This window comes from Pogoniulus pusillus, chromosome 16 (assembly GCF_015220805.1).
Source record: "Pogoniulus pusillus isolate bPogPus1 chromosome 16, bPogPus1.pri, whole genome shotgun sequence".
Lineage (NCBI taxonomy): Eukaryota > Metazoa > Chordata > Aves > Piciformes > Lybiidae > Pogoniulus > Pogoniulus pusillus.
Window position 1 is genome coordinate 22,527,572 of NC_087279.1, and position 21,200 is coordinate 22,548,771.

General features: G+C 43.3%; 1 protein-coding gene across 13 annotated transcripts in view; it reads right to left on the bottom strand.

Moving 5' to 3' along the window:
* Positions 1-21,200, bottom strand: part of CADPS (calcium dependent secretion activator) — a 294,058-nt gene that overhangs the window by 56,017 nt on the left and 216,841 nt on the right. For all 13 annotated transcript variants that reach the window (XM_064156993.1, XM_064156990.1, XM_064156994.1 and 10 more), the window contains 3 exons: positions 15,126-15,232; positions 7,216-7,372; positions 6,112-6,253 (listed from right to left, as the gene is read on the bottom strand). In XM_064156993.1, coding sequence (XP_064013063.1) covers positions 6,112-6,253; positions 7,216-7,372; positions 15,126-15,232 — 406 coding nt within the window. The remainder of the gene's footprint in view (positions 1-6,111; positions 6,254-7,215; positions 7,373-15,125; positions 15,233-21,200) is intronic.

Consider the following 21,200-nt stretch of genomic DNA (forward strand, 5'->3'; position numbering starts at 1 on the left):
TTATATATCAAAGTCCCAATTTTCTATATCAAAATCCCAATTTTATATATTAAAGTCCCAATGTTATATATCAAAGTCCCAATTTTCTATATCAAAATCCCAATTTTATATATTAAAGTCCCAATGTTATATATCAAAGTCCCAATTTTATATATCAAAATCCCAATTTTATATATCAAAAGTTTTATATATCAAATTCCAATTTTATATATCAAAGTCCCAACGTTATATATCAAAGTCCAATTTTATATATCAAAATTTTTATATATAAAATTCCCAATTTTATATACCAAAGTCCCAATGTTATATATCAAAGTCCCAATTTTCTATATCAAAATCCCAATTTTATATATTAAAGTCCCAATGTTATATATCAAAGTCCCAATTTTATATATCAAAATCCAATTTTATATGTCAAAAGTTTTATATATCAAATTCCCAATTTTATATACCAAAGTCCCAATGTTATATATCAAAGTCCCAATTTTCTATATCAAAATCCCAATTTTATATATTAAAGTCCCAATGTTATATATCAAAGTCCCAATTTTATATATCAAAATCCCAATTTTATATATCAAAAGTTTTACATATCAAAGTCCCAATTTTATATATCAAAATCCCAATTTTATATATCAAAAGTTTTACATATCAAATTCCCAATTTTATATATCAAAATCCCAATTTTATATATCAAAAGTTTTACATATCAAATTCCCAATTTTATATATCAAAATCCCAATTTTATATATCAAAAGTTTTACATATCAAATTCCCAATTTTATATATCAAAATCCCAGTGTTATATATCAAAGTCCCAATGTTATATATCAAAATTGAGCTGGCTACGCTGAATAAACGTTTCCTAATGCAACAGAAGATTTGAACCTCACCCCTCAAGAGCTCAGTTTCTTGTTGGTGGCAAGTGATGGGGAATAGGCTTTCACAGAATGTCAGGGGCTGGAAAAGGACCTTGAAAGATCATCTGGTCCAACTCTTCTGCAGAGCAGGAGCACCTATACCAGATCACACAGGAATGCATCCAGGTGGATTTTGAATGTCTCCAGAGTGGCTTTATTCTCCTCCTCCCTCTGTGAATAAAATAAGTCTTTTTTTTTTTTCAGTGACAAAACTAAAAAGAAAGAGAGGAGTATGTTCTTGCTTTCTTTTGTCTCTAGTTCCTCAGCAGCTCTGACTTCATGCTGTCTGCTTGTTCTCTTTGTCAGGCAGTAATGGGGCAGGAGAGTTTACTAACGTAACAAAGCTATCCATTGTTTCCATTCATACTGTATCTGCTGTTAAGACGATGTGATTATTGAATGAGACACAGACTCCATAGTGATTGAGAGAGTGTTAACTCTTCAGAAATGGCAGTGCATGTGCTTAGATACTGATATGGAATAAATAAAGAAATAGCAAGAGGTGGACAACATATAAATGTATAAGGAAAAGCAACTTAAATAGCTTAGCCAGATGGTAAATACATAAATCAGAGGACCTTTGGTTTTAATATTAAAATTCAAGAAGTGACAGTGTTATATTAATAAAAACACTGTATTAATAAAATATGACTTCTAGAGTAAACAGTATACTATATTCACACAGAAACATATTTCTTTCATACAACACATTATTTTGCTGATGCAAGGATATGTTGCAAGAATAAGTTAGTAGCCTGAAAATGAAACAAAACAGCAAAATAATGGAGTACATCATCTTAACATACAGTAACTAATTTTAAAACCATCCCCCTGAATTGACATGCACAGTTTTGCAGGTTCAACCAATCTAATTATCTGACTAACAGTTGCAATGAGACCTGTAAAAAAAATGATTAATATTACCAACAAATGTTCCAGCCTGCAGTTGCTCAGACCATAAAAGTAGAGGTCCAAGATGGGAAACTGTTTCTAGAAGCCAGCCATGCCTATTTAATATAGATGGCTAAATATAACCTCAGCCATCAGGCAGGGAATGTGGGCATTTGCATCAACAAGATGAGGGCTGTCTGATTTAAGACGACTCAGGGCTGGATCCTGATAGGTTTGGTAAAAGACGCGCTCTGGAGCTGTGCTGCTTGTTTGCTACTGATTCACTCCCATTTGTGCCTGATAGCTGTGGAAATGGTGTTCACCTGTACTGTCTGCTGGGCAATTCTCAGCACAAACAGACTGGCAACGTGCCCCTGGACAACATCCCAACGCTCACGCTGTACTGTAGCACTGATCACAGGACACAAGTCCAATTGCATGGGGCCTGCCCCTGTAGAGCTGCCCTGGTATTAAAAGAAGGGCAGAAAAATCACTGAGTTGAGATTCTTGTCCATACTTAAATGCTCAGCTCCTATGGGATGCCTGAAATGATTTAGTGAGGGAAGAGGCAGACTCCTGCCTCTTCCATCACTATAAACACTTACTACCTTGCTGCCTAGGCTGAGCAAATGCTCAAGAGCAAATCTTTGTCAATGCCCTTGATGCGAAGCAAAGAGCTTGATAGCGAAGTAGGCAGTCAAATCTGTGCTCTTCCTCTGTAGTAACAAAGAGACTCATTTTCACTACCACAGTGTGCCTTTTCAGGGGAAACATTTTTCACTAGCATCTTGTAGTAATACAACCTCAGCAAACAATTAGCACAATCACACACATTTATATTAATGATAGGCCTATAAATAATTGGCAGAGGGTTAGTGAGTCGTTAATAGATGCTAAAGCCAGGAGTACAGTGCAGCAGAGACAGCCACAGGGCAGTCAGTAACACCCTTGTCAAGCAGTCGAAGTTGGCTGTCGGTGCACCAGCTTTAGCATTCTCCTCAAGAGATCTTTCTACACAGACACAGAGAGAGACACACACACACACACACACACACACACACGTACGTGTCTGCTGGCTGCAAGATACATCAGTGTTCTCTGAGAAGCTAGCATGAAAAAAAAAACCCCAACCCATTGCAAACCCTACTTTTCCAAGACCTCTCAACTCACCAGAGAACAGACCTACTCTGTATCTTCCGTATTTGGATGACTGTGCGAAGGACAAGTGTTCCACATTTCTCTGCGTGGATTCATACAAGCACACCAGCTGCTCTAGCTATAGGGCACGGACCCCCTGCAAATTCAGCAGCTCTGCAGAGGCAGATTACATAGCCCTCATGAGCACATTACATCGATGCTTCCCCCCCCCCAAAACTCAATGCTTTCAATACTTAGCAGTATCTCTCTCCCCGTTTGTGATTTCTATACCTAACTCCTCATAGCATAAAGTGCAGAGTATTCAGCAATGAAAATAGAAGAAATACATGCTTGCAAACTGCCATCTGGTCAGGTTATGGAGGGCTACATATTTCAGCCTTGACTGCAAGCATGAGCATAGAGAAACTCTTGCAAAGGACTATGCTGTATATAGTGGAATAATTTCCTGGTTAACGGGAGTTAAGGAGATTTCTTTCCCATGGTTTGCTGTCGAGATCCAAGGAAGGACAACTGCAAGCTTGGTGGAATGGACAACCACAATTATCTGCCTTTTCTGGCCTTCCTTCAAAGCAGAGGAGACCCATGAAAACACAAACTGCAGTGTTGCCAGTTCAAAAAAACCCAAAAAACCTCTGCTTGGAGGTGATGTCCTGGATGGGAATAGGCTGGTCCAAAGTAATTGAGAATCAGTGGCCAAAAATTCAACTGTGCTGCAGCACGGACATGAGAAGGCAGCAGATCCAGAAGGAGGAATCGAACAAAATGAGTCTCTGAGCTGAGTTTGTCTGCACGATCACTGTCAGACAGACAAAGAGGAGAAGGCATTCTGCTCAGAAGGCAAAAGAGGAAGAAGTTTTAACGTTCAGTTCTGAGCAGCACACCAAAAGTGTCCTAAGAGCCCAGGAATGACAGCCTTCTTTTCCTTGCACTGTACCTGCCACCTCCCTGCATCTGCTGGCGCTTTTTGTTGCCAGCTCTCATGGCAGTAAAGCAGCGTTTGCAGCTTGCACTCTTGTGTGCAAGACACAAGAACAAAATGCTAACTAGTGAAAAAAATAATCATTTTGGTGTATCTGTTCACCAGATGGACACAAGCTCCTTGTGAATAGCACCCACTTTCCTTCTGGAGATCTTGTAAGTGCTCAAGTCCGTCCAGGGCTTTCGTCTGAAACTGCAACGCTCAAAGCATGCTGCAATCATAGAATCGGTTTGATTGGAAAAGGTCACTAAGCTCACTGAGTCCAGTCATTGACCTGACACCACCATGGCCCTTTACACCACGACCTGGAGTGCCATGTCTACCTGTTTTTTGAATACTTCCAGGGATGGTGACTCCACCACCTCCCTATGCAGTCTGCTCCAATGCCTGACTGCTCTTTCGGTAAAGAAAGGTTTCTTAATGCTCAATCTAAACCTCCCCTGGAGCAATCTGAGGCCATTCCAGAACAGAGTAACTGTTACAGGAGAACTAAGAAAAGATCTTTTATAACTATCAACAATAACTTGAACACGATAGGTAAAGGCACACCCAGGGACAAAGCATTTTGCCAGGCAAGTACCACAGCCACGTACTTACGGGCATCTATCGTTAAGCCACTAAGATCATTAAAAGCCAAAACGATGTCAGCTTCTGACAAAAGAAAAACCAGAATGTATTGCTTACTGACTTCTTGACTGAGGTGGACAGGTCCATGGAATGAACTGCCTCTGTTTCATAAGAAACCAGGAAATACAAACATAGTTGTTACTAAAGCAGAGCTCTGAAACGAAAGTGAATGCTAACTTCAAAGTGCAATTCTGCTTGAAGGACTGGCTGTAAAAATGGCATTCTCCTACTCGAAAGATCTATTTCTTGTGTGTTTTCTGGGTCACATCTGCTTATTTGAAACAAGATTTTTTAGGATTTTTGAATCCTGTTAGCCTGCAGACCAAAGACAGCAAATGGAAAGTAAGAGAGCCTCCTGAACGCCAGCCACTTAGCCCCACTCAAAACAGAGGGGATGATCAGGTGTCAAGAAAAGGCCTCAGATTTGGCAGGCAGAGCCCTTATGGATGCTGAGGATGTAAAAGAAAGAAAGGAAAAAACCTGGGTACTCAGGCTCCAGGTTGCATATGGGAGGCTGGCTGCTGAACAAAATCTCTTCCTTGTAAATGGAACATATTTGGTGTGAAAAGTCCTGAAAGACCACACATTGCCTTTCTACAGCAACCTCCAAGAGCACAGCACCACTGAACTTCGCCTACAGAATCACAAACAAGCAGGGAAAATAGTCTCTCCAGAGGTCACCTGCTCCCAGTCCCCTGTCTGAGGCACTGTCAGAGTCATGCTGTTTGCAAGGGGTTTTAATACCTTTATCAGAAGGAAAACTCAACTCTTTTCCTTGGGACTTGACATGGCATTTTAAAGCAAGCATGACAGGGGTCAGCAATGCTTCCAAACCTGTGAAACACCAAGAATAATCCAAAGCACACACCACAGTTTTATCAGTCACCAGCTCTTGAGTTCACTCTAGGTTCTCTCAGGCTACTCATTTCTCACTGGTAAATTCCTAGTTCTCCAAATTCAATCAGTGATTCTGCTTGTGAAACCACATTTCACTGTGATTTGTGCACGCCTAATCTTGCAGCAAGGGCTACCCTGGGACAGGTGCAGCCATCAGCCCTGGGGCTGACACGAGAATCACAACACTACATTGTCCCTCCGTGGGAGGGATGGAAAAAAATGAGTATGGGGAAGAATAAGTGTATCAATGGTTTACACAGGTTATAGGGCTGGGCTGAACACAGTGAAAGAGGGGTTTTTTTTTGTTTTGAAAAGGAGCTATTCAAGTTCAAAAGCAGTGTTGGAAAAGGCCTTTTAGAACGGGATCCAAAAAGCCATGCCTGCTAAGGAGGTTTTTCCCATTTTCGTGCTTCCATGTCCAAAAGCTCAAACTGAGGCAGCAATGCATTTCAAAAAAGCAAATACCATTTCCCTCGTTAACTTGAAAATCCTGAAGAGATAAGGCCTTCTACTTTCAGCATCGAACTAGAAAACCTACAGCACTTTCTGCATGTCCAGTCTAACATTTGCTAATTCATCTCTGCGAATCTCCATCCATTTGCACTCAAATTGCGATTGTATCAAAGGAGGTTTCCTTACTTTACTGGCTCCCATGACTCCCGCTCAAAGCCCCTGTGAATTGACTGTGCAATTGAGGACTCCATCAGATCGACATATCTAACAACAAGTGGAGCAAACAGGTCTTGGAGGTGTTTGTGGAATTTTCCATTCAACAAATTATCTAGAATAGATAAATAAAAGTATAGTAAGACACTCCTGTTGCTAAAACCTCTGCAACAAACCACAGCGTGGCACTTCATCACACAACGAATCTCTCAGCAAACAGGAAGAACTTCAAGGACATAACAGGAGCTGGCATCAGGCACCAGCTCACAACAAAGACAGCAGGAATGGCTTCTTACTCCAAACAAATAAACAGACAACGGATCTTCTTTTCCATTCACGTGAGACTTACAAACACAGTATTACTTCCTGCGAATAAAATGGACATAAGAAAGACAGCATGGCAAACACTATGGCTGTAGCAGGTAGGAGAATCACTTAATCTTTGGTTACTCACTCCCACAATGCTGGGAATTGCTCTCTGAGGATGAGTCCCTGGTACCTTGGTCTAGGACCTCGCTGGAGTCAAGGCCAATTCTGCTGCCAGTGCCCCGGGGAGCATTCAGACCACCCGGGAGAGTAACAAATCCTCCCAGGGTTTGAAGGCACAGGCACACCGTGCTTTGAAGCAGAGCTTTATTGTCCAAAGCACTATTCTGAACTGCCCCTGTTTCCATTTACTGTAATATTTTCCTCCCTTCAATACAGTCTTTTAAGGCAGGGACTGGTTTATGCCATGCTAATACATGCAGTACACACACATAAACCAACAGGCACATTTAACGACAGCGAGATAGACTACTTAATTCCCTGCTTCTCAGGCAGCCATCACCAAGAGTCCTGAGAAGATGAAGCAAATAAACGCTCAGCTTCTCCTCTTTGACTGAGACATTCAATTTAAAGGGTGTGTATGTGCTTTTTTTCCTAGTGGAGATGGAACAAAATCAAGCTGATGCTAACAGAGGATGCACTGCAAATCTCTACCCGTCTTAGTTCGCTGTGCAGCGCGGAGAGGCTGAAAGTGTTATCAGTAACCTGAGCTGCCCACTGGAAGAGAAATGATCAAAATACAATACATACAGTCGCTACGGAGGGAATCGTTTAGGAGTTGAAAGAGTGGAAAGCTGTCCCAGGTGTCTGGGGGTTGCACCTCTAACGCAGCATCCATATCCACTGCAAACAGTGACAGGAAGGTCTCCGCGTGCTCAACCATTAAGTCTGACCACCAAGCAAAGGCCTTCAGAGTTGGTAGAAAGAGATAACAAAGAAGTGTATTAGTTCTATTGGAGCAAAAGGAAAGATGTTAGGCCCCCATATCTCATGAAAAAAAAAAAACAACAACCAAGAAACAAAGAAAAAGTAAGAAAAAACAAAGTTAAAAGAAGTGCATCCCATGGAAACTACTTTTATTGTAAAGAGAACAGTGCTTTCAAGTGCTAGCCTGCACAGAGTGCTCCTCACAGCAGCTAGGGACTGCTATTTTAACATAAAGGCTTCTTCTTCTTGCAGAGGATCTGTTCAGAGCTCCACCGTAAAGGCACGCAGCTGTAACACGGCAGAGAAAGTTTCACCTGTTCAATTTACAATAAACGACTTCATTCATCTTTAATTATGCTCATTATCAGGAAAAAAAAACCAAAACAACCCAACAACCAACAAAACAGCAACTCATTCTGAAGGATAGAAATTTGGGAGTTTCTTCACCATGCTGATGGGCTGTCTGTTGTGGTTTTCAACAGTTTAAATTTCACTTGGATTCACTGCTTCTACTTGTCTTGAAAAAAAAAGGAGAAGCCTACAACATTAAAAACTCTCTTAAGAATCACTCACACTCTCCTTTAGAGGTAGTCCAAGCATCACCAGTAAACAGCACTGTTCATTTTACATGCTTAGCTAGAGACACTACCACCTTCATAATGCTGTTAAGTAGGAAACTGATTCCAAAGCTCTATTATCGACATGCCAAGAGAAAACAAACAGATAAATAAAAGGTCTGCAGCAAGCCTAGATTTTTACAGAGGCAGGGGAAAAAAAAAAATTCAAAGCAAACAAAAAATAAACCCCACACCCAACGTATCTAAACTTGAAAACCAAAAAATACCAGTGAAGTCACTCATTCTCATGCACGTGGGTCCTTGGAACTGAGTGTGCGGGGGTCTCTGGAGGTGGCATTCACATCGTACACGGCTCAGATGTGAATGCTGCGGCCGCATGCATGCGTGTTTAGTAATTGCTTCTGGCTGGGAACATGCAAGCTGGGAAGTGCTGTGGTTAGGACCGTGTGCTGTCATTTTGAAGTGATAGGAAACTACTCAGGGACTTAAAAAGATCTAAGAAACAGCTTCCTGGCACTTCACAAGTGAAAGAAACTTCTTGCATAGGCGCAAGACTGGAACTGAAATGGGTAAGAGTGGGAATAGATGAATCCATTTGAAGAGGAACTGCCAGCTGGGGAGGGGTAGACATAAATAAGCAGAATGGAATTTCTCACGGTTTGGTTTTGATTTGCTGATGAAGAACTGTACTGATGTGCAGAGTACAATTCTAGCTGCTGGTTCACTTGGATGTGGAGAGGGGAGCAGTGCACCCAGCCAGGTTACTACCATGGACCTCTTTAATTCTTCCTATTTTGCCCCTAATTCTTAGCTGCCACTGATACTGGCAGGGTTTTTATCTTGGGATTATTTCCACTCCTTTGTTCCACCGTTTCCTTGCCATTACCCTGATCTAGGGTAGGGTGTCCCTGCTCATGGGGCAGTTCAGTCTGCAGAAGAGGAGGCTCCCAGGTGACCTTCTTGTGACCTGCCAGTATCTGAAGTGGGCTGCAAAAAAGCAGGGGAGGGACTTTTTAGGCTAGCAGGGTGTGACAGGACTAAGGGGAATGGAGCAAAGCTGGAGGTGGGTAGGTTCAGCCTGGATGTTTGGAGGAAGTTGTTCAGCATGAGAGTGGTGGGAGCCTGGAATGGGTTGCCCAGGGAGGTAGTTGAGGCCCCATGGCTGAAGGTGTTTAAGGCCAGGCTGGCTGAGGCTGTGGGCAGCCTGCTCTAGGGTAGGGTGTCCCTGGGCATTGCAGGGGGGTTGGAACTGGATGATCCTTGCAGTCCCTTCCAACCCTGACTGATTCTATGATTCTATTATTCCATGCGTTGAAATAAAACTGGTCTGAAGACATGGACAGGTTGGACATGGTGCTGGGTGTTATGCATCCAGAACATATCCAAGATAGAAAAATAACAAAAATTACCAATTAATGCCCAAATTAATCTTAGGATTGGGCTCATCCTGTCATGGGAGTGAAGATGCCATTGGAATGGACTGCCCAGAGAGGTGGTGGAGTTGACGTCCCTGGAGGAGTTCAAGCAAAGCCTGGCTGAGGCACTTAGTGCCATGGTCTGGTTGACTGGACAGGGCTGGGTGCTAGGTTGGCCTGGACAAACTTGAGGGTCTCTTCCAACCTGGTTGATTCTGTGATTCTATGATGTGGATGAGGAGGGCTATGTCATGAAGGCATGGCTTCAGTGCACCTAGGGGCAGGCTGGGCAAACGCTGTGCCTGCAGCAGCAATGCCAACAAGTTACGGTGTCCTTGTGGCCATGGCATGCCGACAGTGCGGCTACACTGGGCTCCTTCATCTGCAAACTGTCCCCAGCCTCACGAATGGGGACGAAGTCATCAGCCACCACTGCAGCAAGACCTGTCCTGGGGTGCTTGGGGAGCTCAAGAGCATTCGTAATGATGGCCCTGGGTGTTTGCAGAGTGATTACTGTGTACAAGCTGAGAATGAGGCAAAGGAGCCTGGAGGGCTGAGCACATGTGGCAATGCTCTTCAGTTCTTCTCTCATCTGGTCCTGGTGTCCAACTGAGTGCAGGGCTGAACGTTTGGTAGTGCTGCATCAGGACGTGTTGAACCATTGCAAAATGCACAGGAACTGAAAACATCAAGACTCATGTCTGCTCCTGATGCCTGCTCGAGCCTCCTCCTCAGAGTGCAGCTGGGAAAGGAGTGGATGCTGAGCCACGCAGCTGTGAAGGATGCTCTTAAAATGAGTAGTGCTCATCTGAGGTTTTCAAGGAGGGTGCCAAAGCTGTCCTTGCACAGATGTGTTTTCAATGGCTGTGCCCCTGACTGCCAAGGGCCTGCCACACTGTGTCCCCATCAGATATTGCCCACAGGTCTGCAGGCAAAGAGCAATCATTAGGAAAGACCAGTGGCAACTGGCATTTTGTGGGGAAGAAAAAGAGAGGAGGTCAAAGGATATCTTCTGCAGTAAATTCCATCATAAACATTTCAATCCTGCAGTAAAAATCTGCTTCCATGAAAAAAGGATGGGAAAAAAAAACCCAAACCTCTCTTAAGAGAAATGAAGATGAGAAATATGTGATCATTTGTGGAAAAAAAAATAATAAAGGCCAAACATAGTTTCTCTTTAGCTGGAAAAAGTCATATTTTAGTTCTGAAAGTCCCTAACTTACATCAGGATTCCTAACCTCCTCCTCCTCCTGCCTAGCCTCAGTGAGCAGCACCTTCCTGCAGTGGCAGCAGTAACATCATACTTTGAAAATGTCCTTCAAGATGGTAACATAGCTTTGATTTACCATCCACTTACCTGCAGTGCTCCAGACACAATGTAGAGGGGAACAAAAGAAAAGCAAAGTGTGCTTTCTAGCCAAACACACCTATTAGTGTATGTTTTACACATGGATACACATGTATATATGTATGACCTCCAGGAGTTAAAATACATATATACATATACACATATGTATACATAGAGAGAGAAAACATCAAGACTCATGTCTGCTCCTGATGCCTGCTCAAGCCTGCACAGGATCACATCCAGAGGGGTTTGGAATCTCTCCAGAGAAGACTCCACGAGCTCTCTGGGCAGCCTGGCACCCTTACAGGAAAGCAGATTTTCCTCACGTTTTGGGGGAGGTTCCTCTGCTCTAGTTTGTGCCCACTGTCCTTTGTCACCGGGCACCAGTGAAGAGCCTGGTCTCACCCTCTCGACACTTGCTTTTCAGATACAGGTAAGAACCCCGCTCTGTCTTCTCTAGCCCCAGGACCCCCAGCCTCTCCTCATCAGGAAGATGCTCAAGTCCCCTCATCATTTTTTGCAGCCCCCTATTGGGCTCTCTCCAGAATGCACAGGTTTCAAAACAGGTCTCTGGCATTTGCCATCAGTCATCCAGAGGAACAGAAAGGCAGCGAGGAGACATCTGATGGGAGAGATGGCACAATGACAGAGACCTGCTGTTCTCACAGACTACAGACAGAGGTAGGCACATGGTTTCTGCTGTATTTCTCCTGGGCTGGTCTGCTTCTCTCTTTTGGGTAAGGCAAACCCAACTGACTGCCCACAGGACCTCTGTTGAAACAGGGTTTTGAATATTTGCCGTGCCCTGAGTATTATTTCCTGGGTTCTCGCTAGGAACCATCTTCTCATCTCTGCCTGGATGTCCACATGGGGAAAAAAAGGGGGGTGCTTTAACTGCAAAGAGGGTTGGCTTTTAGTAAACGAGGGCATTTCTTCAGCAAGTGGTGCAGCTTACTGGTTTTGCTTCACATCCAAAGTGGACCAAAAAACTGCACCTTGCAGGTGGAACCTCCTCCGGATGGATGGATGGACACCGTGTCAGAAAACCCTCACCTGGAATAATTTGAGGGGAAAAAAATGCAATACCTCAGCAATTCTCACTGCACAGTGAGAATATAACATGCTCTTGTAACTGCATAATAAAAATCAGTGACACAGCACCCAGCCTCTTCTCTCTCTCTTCCTCTGGGTGCAATTGCAAGTGTGCAGATAGCTGGCCTGCTGCTTGCACACTGCTGAAATGCCACAGCCACCCTCAGGATAGGGATTCAATAATGTACCATTAGTGTGCTGGGCTTCTGGAGAGAGATTCATTTCACCCTTCCAGGTCACCATTCAGAACAAGGGACTAAGATGTTTCCTGTCTGTGATGGCATTAACCTTCTGTCTCTAATCAAAAGCTTCTGACACAAAGGGTGCTGGAGAACATGTTTGAGTCTTCCTCCTGGTGAGGATCTTGGCAACGTGGCTGGCTAAATGCAACCAGCCTTGTAACAGCTTCTTTCAGAAGTCTACTCTTGTTGATATCACCTTTGTTTTAACACCAGCTCCTTCCTGGAGCCCATGCTGGCGATGAGCGGGGTAAAACCCTCGTTACCCTCGGAGGGGTTGCAGGAGGTGGTGCACAAGCACAGCACTCTCGAGCACCCCTGGCTGTTGTAAAAATGCACTTGATTTCCCTCCTCACCCCATATATTCTCTCTCTACATATAAATACTGTATATCCAGTACAAGGCACATACAGACAAAACCAGAGGAAGACCACTACCATTCTAGGCACCGGTGTAATACTGAATCCACCTCTACCACAGTGTTCTAGAGGTCAGGTGAATGCAAAACGACAGAGGTAACAACAGGCTGAGGAGAGAGTCCAGGCAGGTAGGGTTGTGTTGGGATGTAACTGCAGCGCTCGTAAAAGATACTCATTGCTACATGCATGGACCGGACTGCTATGCCACATTTACCCTCCTGTGTCAGGCTACCAGCTCTGCAAGCAGCCGACTCCAAGTTGCTGTTACATTCCTCGGTCAAAAGTTATGGAAGCGAGGGCAACCCGGGTAAAATCCCAGTAGGAAACATGGCACTGAGAGGGCATGCACGGAATATGACAGGAGTGACTCGTTTCGTTGGGTTTAGTCACATACCTCTTTCCCCTGCCAGGATCATCCAAGATTGAATGAACAGTAGAAAAACAGGGAGGAAATTTAAATATGCAATCAGGCATTAGTTGGGTGTTGTGGATTCTTGTGTATTATCAGTTAAGTTATACTGCAAATGTAATATACACTGGCATGATTTTTAGGTGACTGAAGTTATCAAATGCTCTTAATGCAAAATACAGTGAGTATATTCTCTCTCTCTCTCTCTTTCTTTATCATCTATCTATGTATCTATCTGTCTACCTACCTATCTACCTATCTATCATCTCTCTCTCTCTCTCTATCATCTATCTCTCTATCTATCTATCTACCTATCTGTTTATCTATCTATCTATCTATCTATCTATCTATCTATCTATCTATCTATCTATCTATCTACCTACCTACCTATCTGTTTATCTATCTATCTATCTATCTATCTATCTATCTATCTATCTATCTATCTATCTATCTATCTATCTATCTACCTACCTATCTGTTTATCTATCTATCTATCTATCTATCTATCTATCTATCTATCTATCTATCTATCTATCTATATCTCTATCATCTATGTATGTATGTATGTATGTATGTATGTATGTATGTATCTATCTATCTATCTATCTATCTATCTATCATCTACCTCTCTCATCTATCTACGTATTTATGTATCTACCTACCTACCTACCTACCTACCTACCTACCTACCTACCTACCTACCTACCTACCTACCTACCTACCTACCTATGTATCTATCTATCTATCTATCTATCTATCTATCTATCTATCTATCTATCTATCTATCTATCTATCTATCTATCCATCCATCTATCTATCTACCTATCTATCTATACATCCATCTATCTATCTATCTATCTATCTATCTATCTATCTATCTATCTATCTATCAATCATCTATCTCTCTCTATCATCTATCTATGTATCTATCTATCTACCTACGCATCTACCTATGTATCTATCTATGTATCTATCTATCATCTCTCTCTCTCTCCCTATCTATCTACCTACCTACCTACCTATCTATGTATGTATCTATTTACCTACCTATGTATCTATCTATCATCTATCTATCTGCCTATCTATCTTTATCATCTATCTGTGTATCTATCTATCTGCTTATCTATCTACCATCTATCTATCTATCTATCTATCTATCTATCTATCTATCTATCTATCTATCTATCTATCTATCTGCCTGCCTATCTATCTATGTACCTATCTATCTACCTAAATGGGAAGGAAAAGAGAAAATAGTGCATGAGTGTAACATTACCTACAGGCATAACCAATAATTGCTCACTCTGAATTCCAAGTTGATTAACTTTCCAGATTTATAGAGAACAGAGGGCTCAATCCTGAAAATACTTACACAGCGTCACTTGCTTGGGCTGAGAGCAGGACTACAGCCACCAGTGTCAGCTGCCTGTGAGGTTAAGTGCTTCCAGGATCAAGCCTCACCATTTTGTGGTCTGTGTTTGACTATGACATGGTTTCGGTGGATATAAAACATGACTCTCTTTGTTAAAGTGCTTTGAAGAATTAAAAGTAGTTGCATTAGGCCTTAGATAACCCAAATAATGAGTAATGGAGAATAATTCATCCTAACCTCTGTGACCAGTAACTGAGGTATTCTGAATAAGCCAAGGCAGAAGAGGCCAAGAGGAAACCAGGTGAGTTAATCATGTACTGCAGGGGCCCAGGGAAATCCCTGGAAACAACCTGAACACTCAGAGAGGGATAAAAACAGAATGGTTTTGGTTTGTGGTGGCTTTCCTTGCTCCAGCTCTGGGTAGCAGGAGCAGCAAGCTGCTGCAGGGGCCATGCTAGTGCTGTCTGGAGGCACAAACACAGGATGCTACTCGGAAATACAACCTTTCTGAAAAGTGGACAGCCTTGCTCTTGTATGTAGCTGGTGATGAACGCAGTTGGCCAGATTTGGCTCCTGCTGGCACTCTATGAAAGGCTGCAGACTGACGCAGAGGAGAGCATAACTTAACGAGCCCCTCCTTTAGCCCTCCCACCCCTCTGCAAAAAACAGTCATCCTGGACTGGACTTTGCCTTCATCACGCTCAAACACCACCGTCTCCGAATAGTTTTGGCTTTTGAAGAAGACAACCCAGCATCAGGAGGGAAGACATCACACAAATATACAAAGCAAGCCAGTGGAGCCTGCTAAGACCTTGGGAGGGGGGGGGATGACACACGACCTCGCCGGGCACCGCTGCTCACCTCCGCATGGTGTTCTTCGTTTTGCTGTAGGACTTCAATTACCAACTCTGCCAGGCGGATTGTGTCTTCTAACTTTTTAGCTGGTGTGACTAACCGGCCTACATTTTCTGTAGTACAAGAACTTGAGTTAAAAGGGAGGCAGAATGAAAAGCTAGGCGTACAGTAAAGTTATTTTAGAGGTTTAAAAAGAAAGAAAAAAAAAAGAAATAAAAAAGAAAAAGGAAAAAAAAATCAAATTCCCATAATATTCTGCAGCTTTAAAGATCTTTTCATGCATATGTTAAATGCTTATATAATTAGTACTGAGCAAACCAGAAAGCCACATTCGTTATTATACTATGAAAAATACAGTGCTCCAGCTCCAAATCTCACAATACTGTCAGAGTTGTTTTGCTTTATGGTGAGATGGTGCCACTTTATTAGCTCAAATAAGAACATTGCATTCCCTAAAGACAGCATCTGGCTGCTAATATAGGAACAATATGTATCCTTCAATGGAGATGATGCCATTATAGAAAGCATGCCTATATTATTGAAGAATCTGAAGATCAATTGAAGATCAACTCAAACAAATCTGTCTGTACTTTTAATAAATCGTCAGACTCGAGCGATTTAAATGTCACCTGCTACTGAAAGGGAAAAAAAAAACCACAACAACCTGCAGGTCTGCCTTTGCTCCAGGATTTAACTCCACAAAGATCGAGGAGTTACGCATGCTGGAGGGAGTGGAAGGTGATAAATCCCGCACTAGGTGTTCTCAGGTAAGATTGAGATGGGAAAACAGATGCAACTTTACAGCAAAAACCCCGCAAACAAACCAAAGAGTTTAAATCCTGGAGCTTGGTGTTTGGCTGCCTTGAGCTATTTTGCAGTGTTTTCTGATGACACTTCCAGGTAATTTGTATTGTTCAGAACACGTTAAGTGTCCGAGGCACTATCAGTCTGGAGCGTTTGGAGTATTCCACTAGAAATAATACAGAGAAAAATTTTCACTGATTGAAAGGCAGCTTCTGCAGAGCTGGCTGAGGGCAACCAAAAAGGTTTCTGTGAGCTGACGCCATGGATCGCTTCCCTGAGGTGTGTAAGATGTCCTTGGGGAGAAGTGGAGCAGGAGACCTGCTCTCTGGGTGTTGGGAACTGGCTGAAAAATAGGGGGCACGAGTTTATAGAAGCTTGTACAATCAAGCCTTGGGTGTGAGGTCTGAGCACTGGAACTGCAGTAAACCACAGCTCTGTGTGTGAAGAAGCTCAGAGGAATTTGTCCTTGACCCTTCTGATAAAGAGCTTCTGTGGGACTGTGTCCAGAGTAGGAGAGAAATAGGAAGACCATGCAAATTCCAATATCTAGGTGCACTAAATGCTTTTGCAGTAACCGCAAGTAGGGAGGATTATGCATATTCAAACATTTAGATGCACCAAATGCTAGTGAAAAGCACCACGTTGCATGCTGTGTGTGCTCACTTTTCTCACCCTAACTGAAAAGTATGTGCTCTGTAACTTCGAGTCTGATGCTCTCAATAAAGAATTGGATTGCTTGGATAGCATAGCTCATATTGGGACGTCTCCTTGCTTGCTCTTCCCGTCCGTGCCTGGGGATGCAGCTATCCTGCAGCACATCACCGTGTTAAGTACAGAGGTGTGTCCCTCTGGTTAACAGCCCGGTGCCAATCCTGGCTCTCCAGTGCAGCCAGAGGGAAGCACAGCGCTGCGCTTTGGTAGCTACACCATACCTATGCACCGCTGTACAGTTTGGTCTCTCCAGGATAGCGAAAGTGGGCAACGTGCCCCAAATCAAAGAGCCAAATGAATCTGCAATTCAGAGTGGACAACAGACCTGAGTCCCCACCACAGCAAAATGCTGTGCACTGAAGCATGGTTACCAGCAACCACCCTGGAATGTCCAAAGGTGCCTAGATAAGCCAGAATGCAAGGCTCTGGCCAGGCAGCTCACTCCAGCCTCCTGCCTGCATGAGTTTTTCGCTAGTGTTTAGGTCTTCTGAAACATGGTTTGGACACAGGTGGCACTGTGCCACTCTACTGGGTCACCTAGGGAGAAGTCTTTGCCTTGCTGAAGGCTCAGTGAGCTTTGAGAACTTAATTCACTCCCCTCAAAATCTTGCCTGCTCCTAGTTTCTCCTCATATTTGTTACAGGTAACCAATTTCCCACGGAAAGCAAAGCAAAGCAAAGCAAAGCTGGATATTTCACACATTTGGGACAGGCCAGTGAAGGGTCCACGGGCTGGTTTTCAGAGGAGCTCAGCAACCTGGCCAGCTGGGGGCTGGCATTGCAGAGGCTCAGTTTGGCTAAGAGATGCAACGTGGCAAAGCACCAAGCAAATGAACATTTTTGCCGACTTATGCCAGACATGGGGGTCCTGAGAGTCTCTTCTCCACTTTCCCTTTTGTTTCTTCTATTATTTGAGACTGGAAAAAAGAAGTCCAGGTTCCCCTCTCTAAAATTTATTGGGCAAACAGTGAAATTGGAGAGCTGTTGGTTAACTCCTCATTCTTTCTCCCATTCGGTTCAGCTACAGGAAGTGGAAACGTCTTTCATTTGCAAAAGGAGCGCACAGACACATCCCTCAGCAAGCTCTGGCTGCTCCTGCACCTCCACAGCCAAGGGGAAGCTTTTCCATTGATCAGAGCAGCATCAGGCCCATTCTCATTTGCAACACTGATCTGCTCTCAAATACAACTAAAAGACAAAAGTGTTAATAAGAACAACTGCTCAGAGATGCTGTCTTTAAAGAAAATATTGATGCTTATACAACTTTGGCAGCCAGCAGATGTCAATCTTAATTTTTTTTTTCCTCTTATTTTAAATATTTCCCTGGTTAAGTTACTATACATCAGAATATTCCGCTAAGATAGCTGGAGCACTGACAGTTACATGAAACGTATACGATATACTTATCAAACATTTCATCCAACATCATGTAAAGCTCATACATATTTATAGTTTTCATGCAAAATGTTATGCAACAACAATGTTATTTTGTGCTGACGTTGATATTTGAAAATGTTGCATATGTCAGACACTGCTAGACAAAAAAAAAAATGTGGACATTTGGAAAGAAATGCTACCTCTAAGTCTCTAGAGCCTACCACGTCACGCTAGGTAGTTTGCATGGAGCTGCACATCAGAACTAGCTTTCTAGCGCTACGCAAGCAACTGCTAGGCTAGCGAACCACTGAATAGAAGGAAGGAAGACTATTACAGTACTTGGCGGCTGTTTGGCCATGCCTTTGAGCATATGATTTATCATGTTAGTCTGCGTTTGAGGAGATGATGGTGGCCCAGCCGGCGGCTTAGGCTTGGACGGACGGGCTGCTTGCGCATGACAGAGAGAGACGCCAAAAGTAAAGAGACAAATGACTTCGTCAACAGTGACATAAAGATGGGAACTTCGAAAGGAACATGAGCAGAAATGGTCGGCTACTAATGGAGTAAGCTGCTGGGTTTTTGCTTATCGGTACTAGAGGTGGTACACGGGGATGACACCATTGGACAACACAATATTCTAGAAGCCAACGGATTCCCATGTCCTACGGCACTGTGCAATCAGAAGGCTAAAAGATGCAACGCGAGGAGGAATCTGCACTTCAGGCAGGCACTTGGGGAAAGTGAAACAGGTGATTTCAGTCAAAACTGGCATTCAGCAAAGGTGAAAAGCGCTGACTCGAAGCCAGCGCCCCGGCCAGGAGGAGGTTGCTCTCTTCTCTCAGGTGGCCAGCACCAGAAGGAGAGGACACAGCCTCAGGCTGCGCCAGGGGAAATTTAGGCTGGAGCTGAGGAGAAAGTTCTTCCCTGAGAGAGTCATTGGACACTGGAATGGGCTGCCCGGGGAGGTGGTGGAGTCGCCATCCCTGGAGCTGTTCAAGGCAAGGTTGGATGTGGCACTTGGTGCCATGGTCTAGCCTTGAGCTCTGTGGTAAAGGGTTGGACTTGATGATCTATGAGGTCTCTTCCAACCTTGGTGATACTGTGACACTGTGATTTAGCCACAGAATAACGAGCCGCAGGAATGAATTGCTTTGCAAATATCAGTTCCGCGGTTCAGAATTAAACGTCACTGTTGGTTAAAGGGAGCTATAAAATATTCTCGTGCAATTTAAACATGTAAAAAAAAAAAATTAAATCTGTCACTTAAAAATGTGTGGTTCCTGATCGTTTCCAGCTCATTTAATTATTTTCAACTTGGAAATTCTAGTGGCTTTTATATTCTGGGTTGAATCATATATAAAAACTTGCCAGCTCTATCAAATATGTTACTTGCTATTCCAAATGTTAGAATACTGCAATCAGGACTTGACCCATCTGTCATATAGTTTACAATATCAGCATAGGAAAAATTCAAAGAAAATAGCCTTTCCTTTTACATACACTCCAGGGAATAAATTATATACTGTGAATATATTAACACAATAGTTCCTGTCCCATTTAATAACAGTTTTTAGCAGCCTTGTGCCTATTTTTGATAATGCCATTTGCGAGGAATCTGGCATATTTATCTGGACATTCTATTGCCAAAAGTCCTTGCCATTTTGATTGCATTTTCCAGTGGGGTGGGGTGGAATCGGTTGGCTTGTGCAAAGAAGATTTCTGATTGCTTTCAGTTGTCACAGAATTATAACATTTATCAAAGTATAATAAAGAATAATCAAGTAAACCGTTAGGTAAAGAGTATGAGTTAAGCTGGTTCCCCTCTCCATGCATTGAGATAGATACACACACATACATAAACACACATACAATGCTCACGTGCACACACACACACACATATTTTTAGGCTCTTAAGCTGTATAATGATTTATTTCAGGCTCTCAGATTCAAGCTACTGATTTCTGGCTTTTTTTGTTATTGTTGTTCTCTGGTAACAGGAAAAACAAATCTATTTGTTCTTTTCTAGAGTCATCCTGATCCTTGTTCAATGTTTACCAGGGGTGGCTTTGTCCCCAGAAACAAACCTCTCAGCCTGAAGTGGCAAAAATAACTGTTTTTTTGGGCACTGGCCTAACAGCTTTCACTCCAATTTAAAACATAAGCAAGAATTCAATTTGGCTCGTCACTGATGGCTCCTGAGCTCAACATGTAGATGTAGGAAGAACATTTTACTGCCCGTAGCTCCTGAGAGCAGTTTGTGTGAACATCCCTAGATGGGAAGGGACCATGGGGAGTGGGGACTGCACGTCTCCCATTCACACCTGGCAGCTGCATGGTGGGAACCCCTTCCCACCAAGTGAATCTGTTGGGCTCCAAAGTTGAGAGTGACAAAGAGGAAGAGCTGCTCCTAGAAGCGTCAAAGCAAAACAAAAAATGCATCCCAGATTTTCCACACCTCATAGGGCTGTGACCCTCAAGCACCCTTAAATGTGAATCCAGCTCCTGCATCCCAAATAGCTACCCATCGAAAAAGATTTCAGACTTCATGGACTTCCAGACCCACAGAGTATGGGATGGGGCTGATCCTCTGCCAGTGTTTTCTGTGCTAGGGAAAAGTCGTCACCAGCAAAGGAAGAGGAGGAAAAGCCAAGAGATGCAGCAGCACTGGGACTTCACGAATCGCTACTGCAGCACGTAGCAAACAGCTTGGAGCAGGCTCCTGCTGAGCAGTTGTCAGCAGAGTGCTCCAGGGTGGCTTTCACTTCTCTGGGAGTTTGCGAGAGACTCCCCCCAGCACCTCAGCCTTGCTTCTGGCATCTCCCTGCCTCCACTGGCTCTTGAAAACAAGGGATTACAGCAGGTTAAGCCACAAACTCTTGATGTAATTCTGACCTGGCCCAATCTGCACAAATATGCTGAGCTTTTGTTCAGTTACATTTTTCAGACCCAAATCCAGGGCTGCATGATGGCTGCAAAACAACCTGGAGCTGAAGGAGAGGAGAGGAAGAATTCTTGCTCCTCCTAGAGATATTGAAGGTCTTGTGAGTCCCTTCCTATACTTTTCTTTGTTATCTTTTTACTGGAAGAAAACGTAAAAGATTACAGTCTGGATAAGGAGAATAATCCATTTCCTCCCTAAACAGAAATGGGGCTGTGACTGCAAAGCCCTGTGAGGCACTGGAGTTTAAAT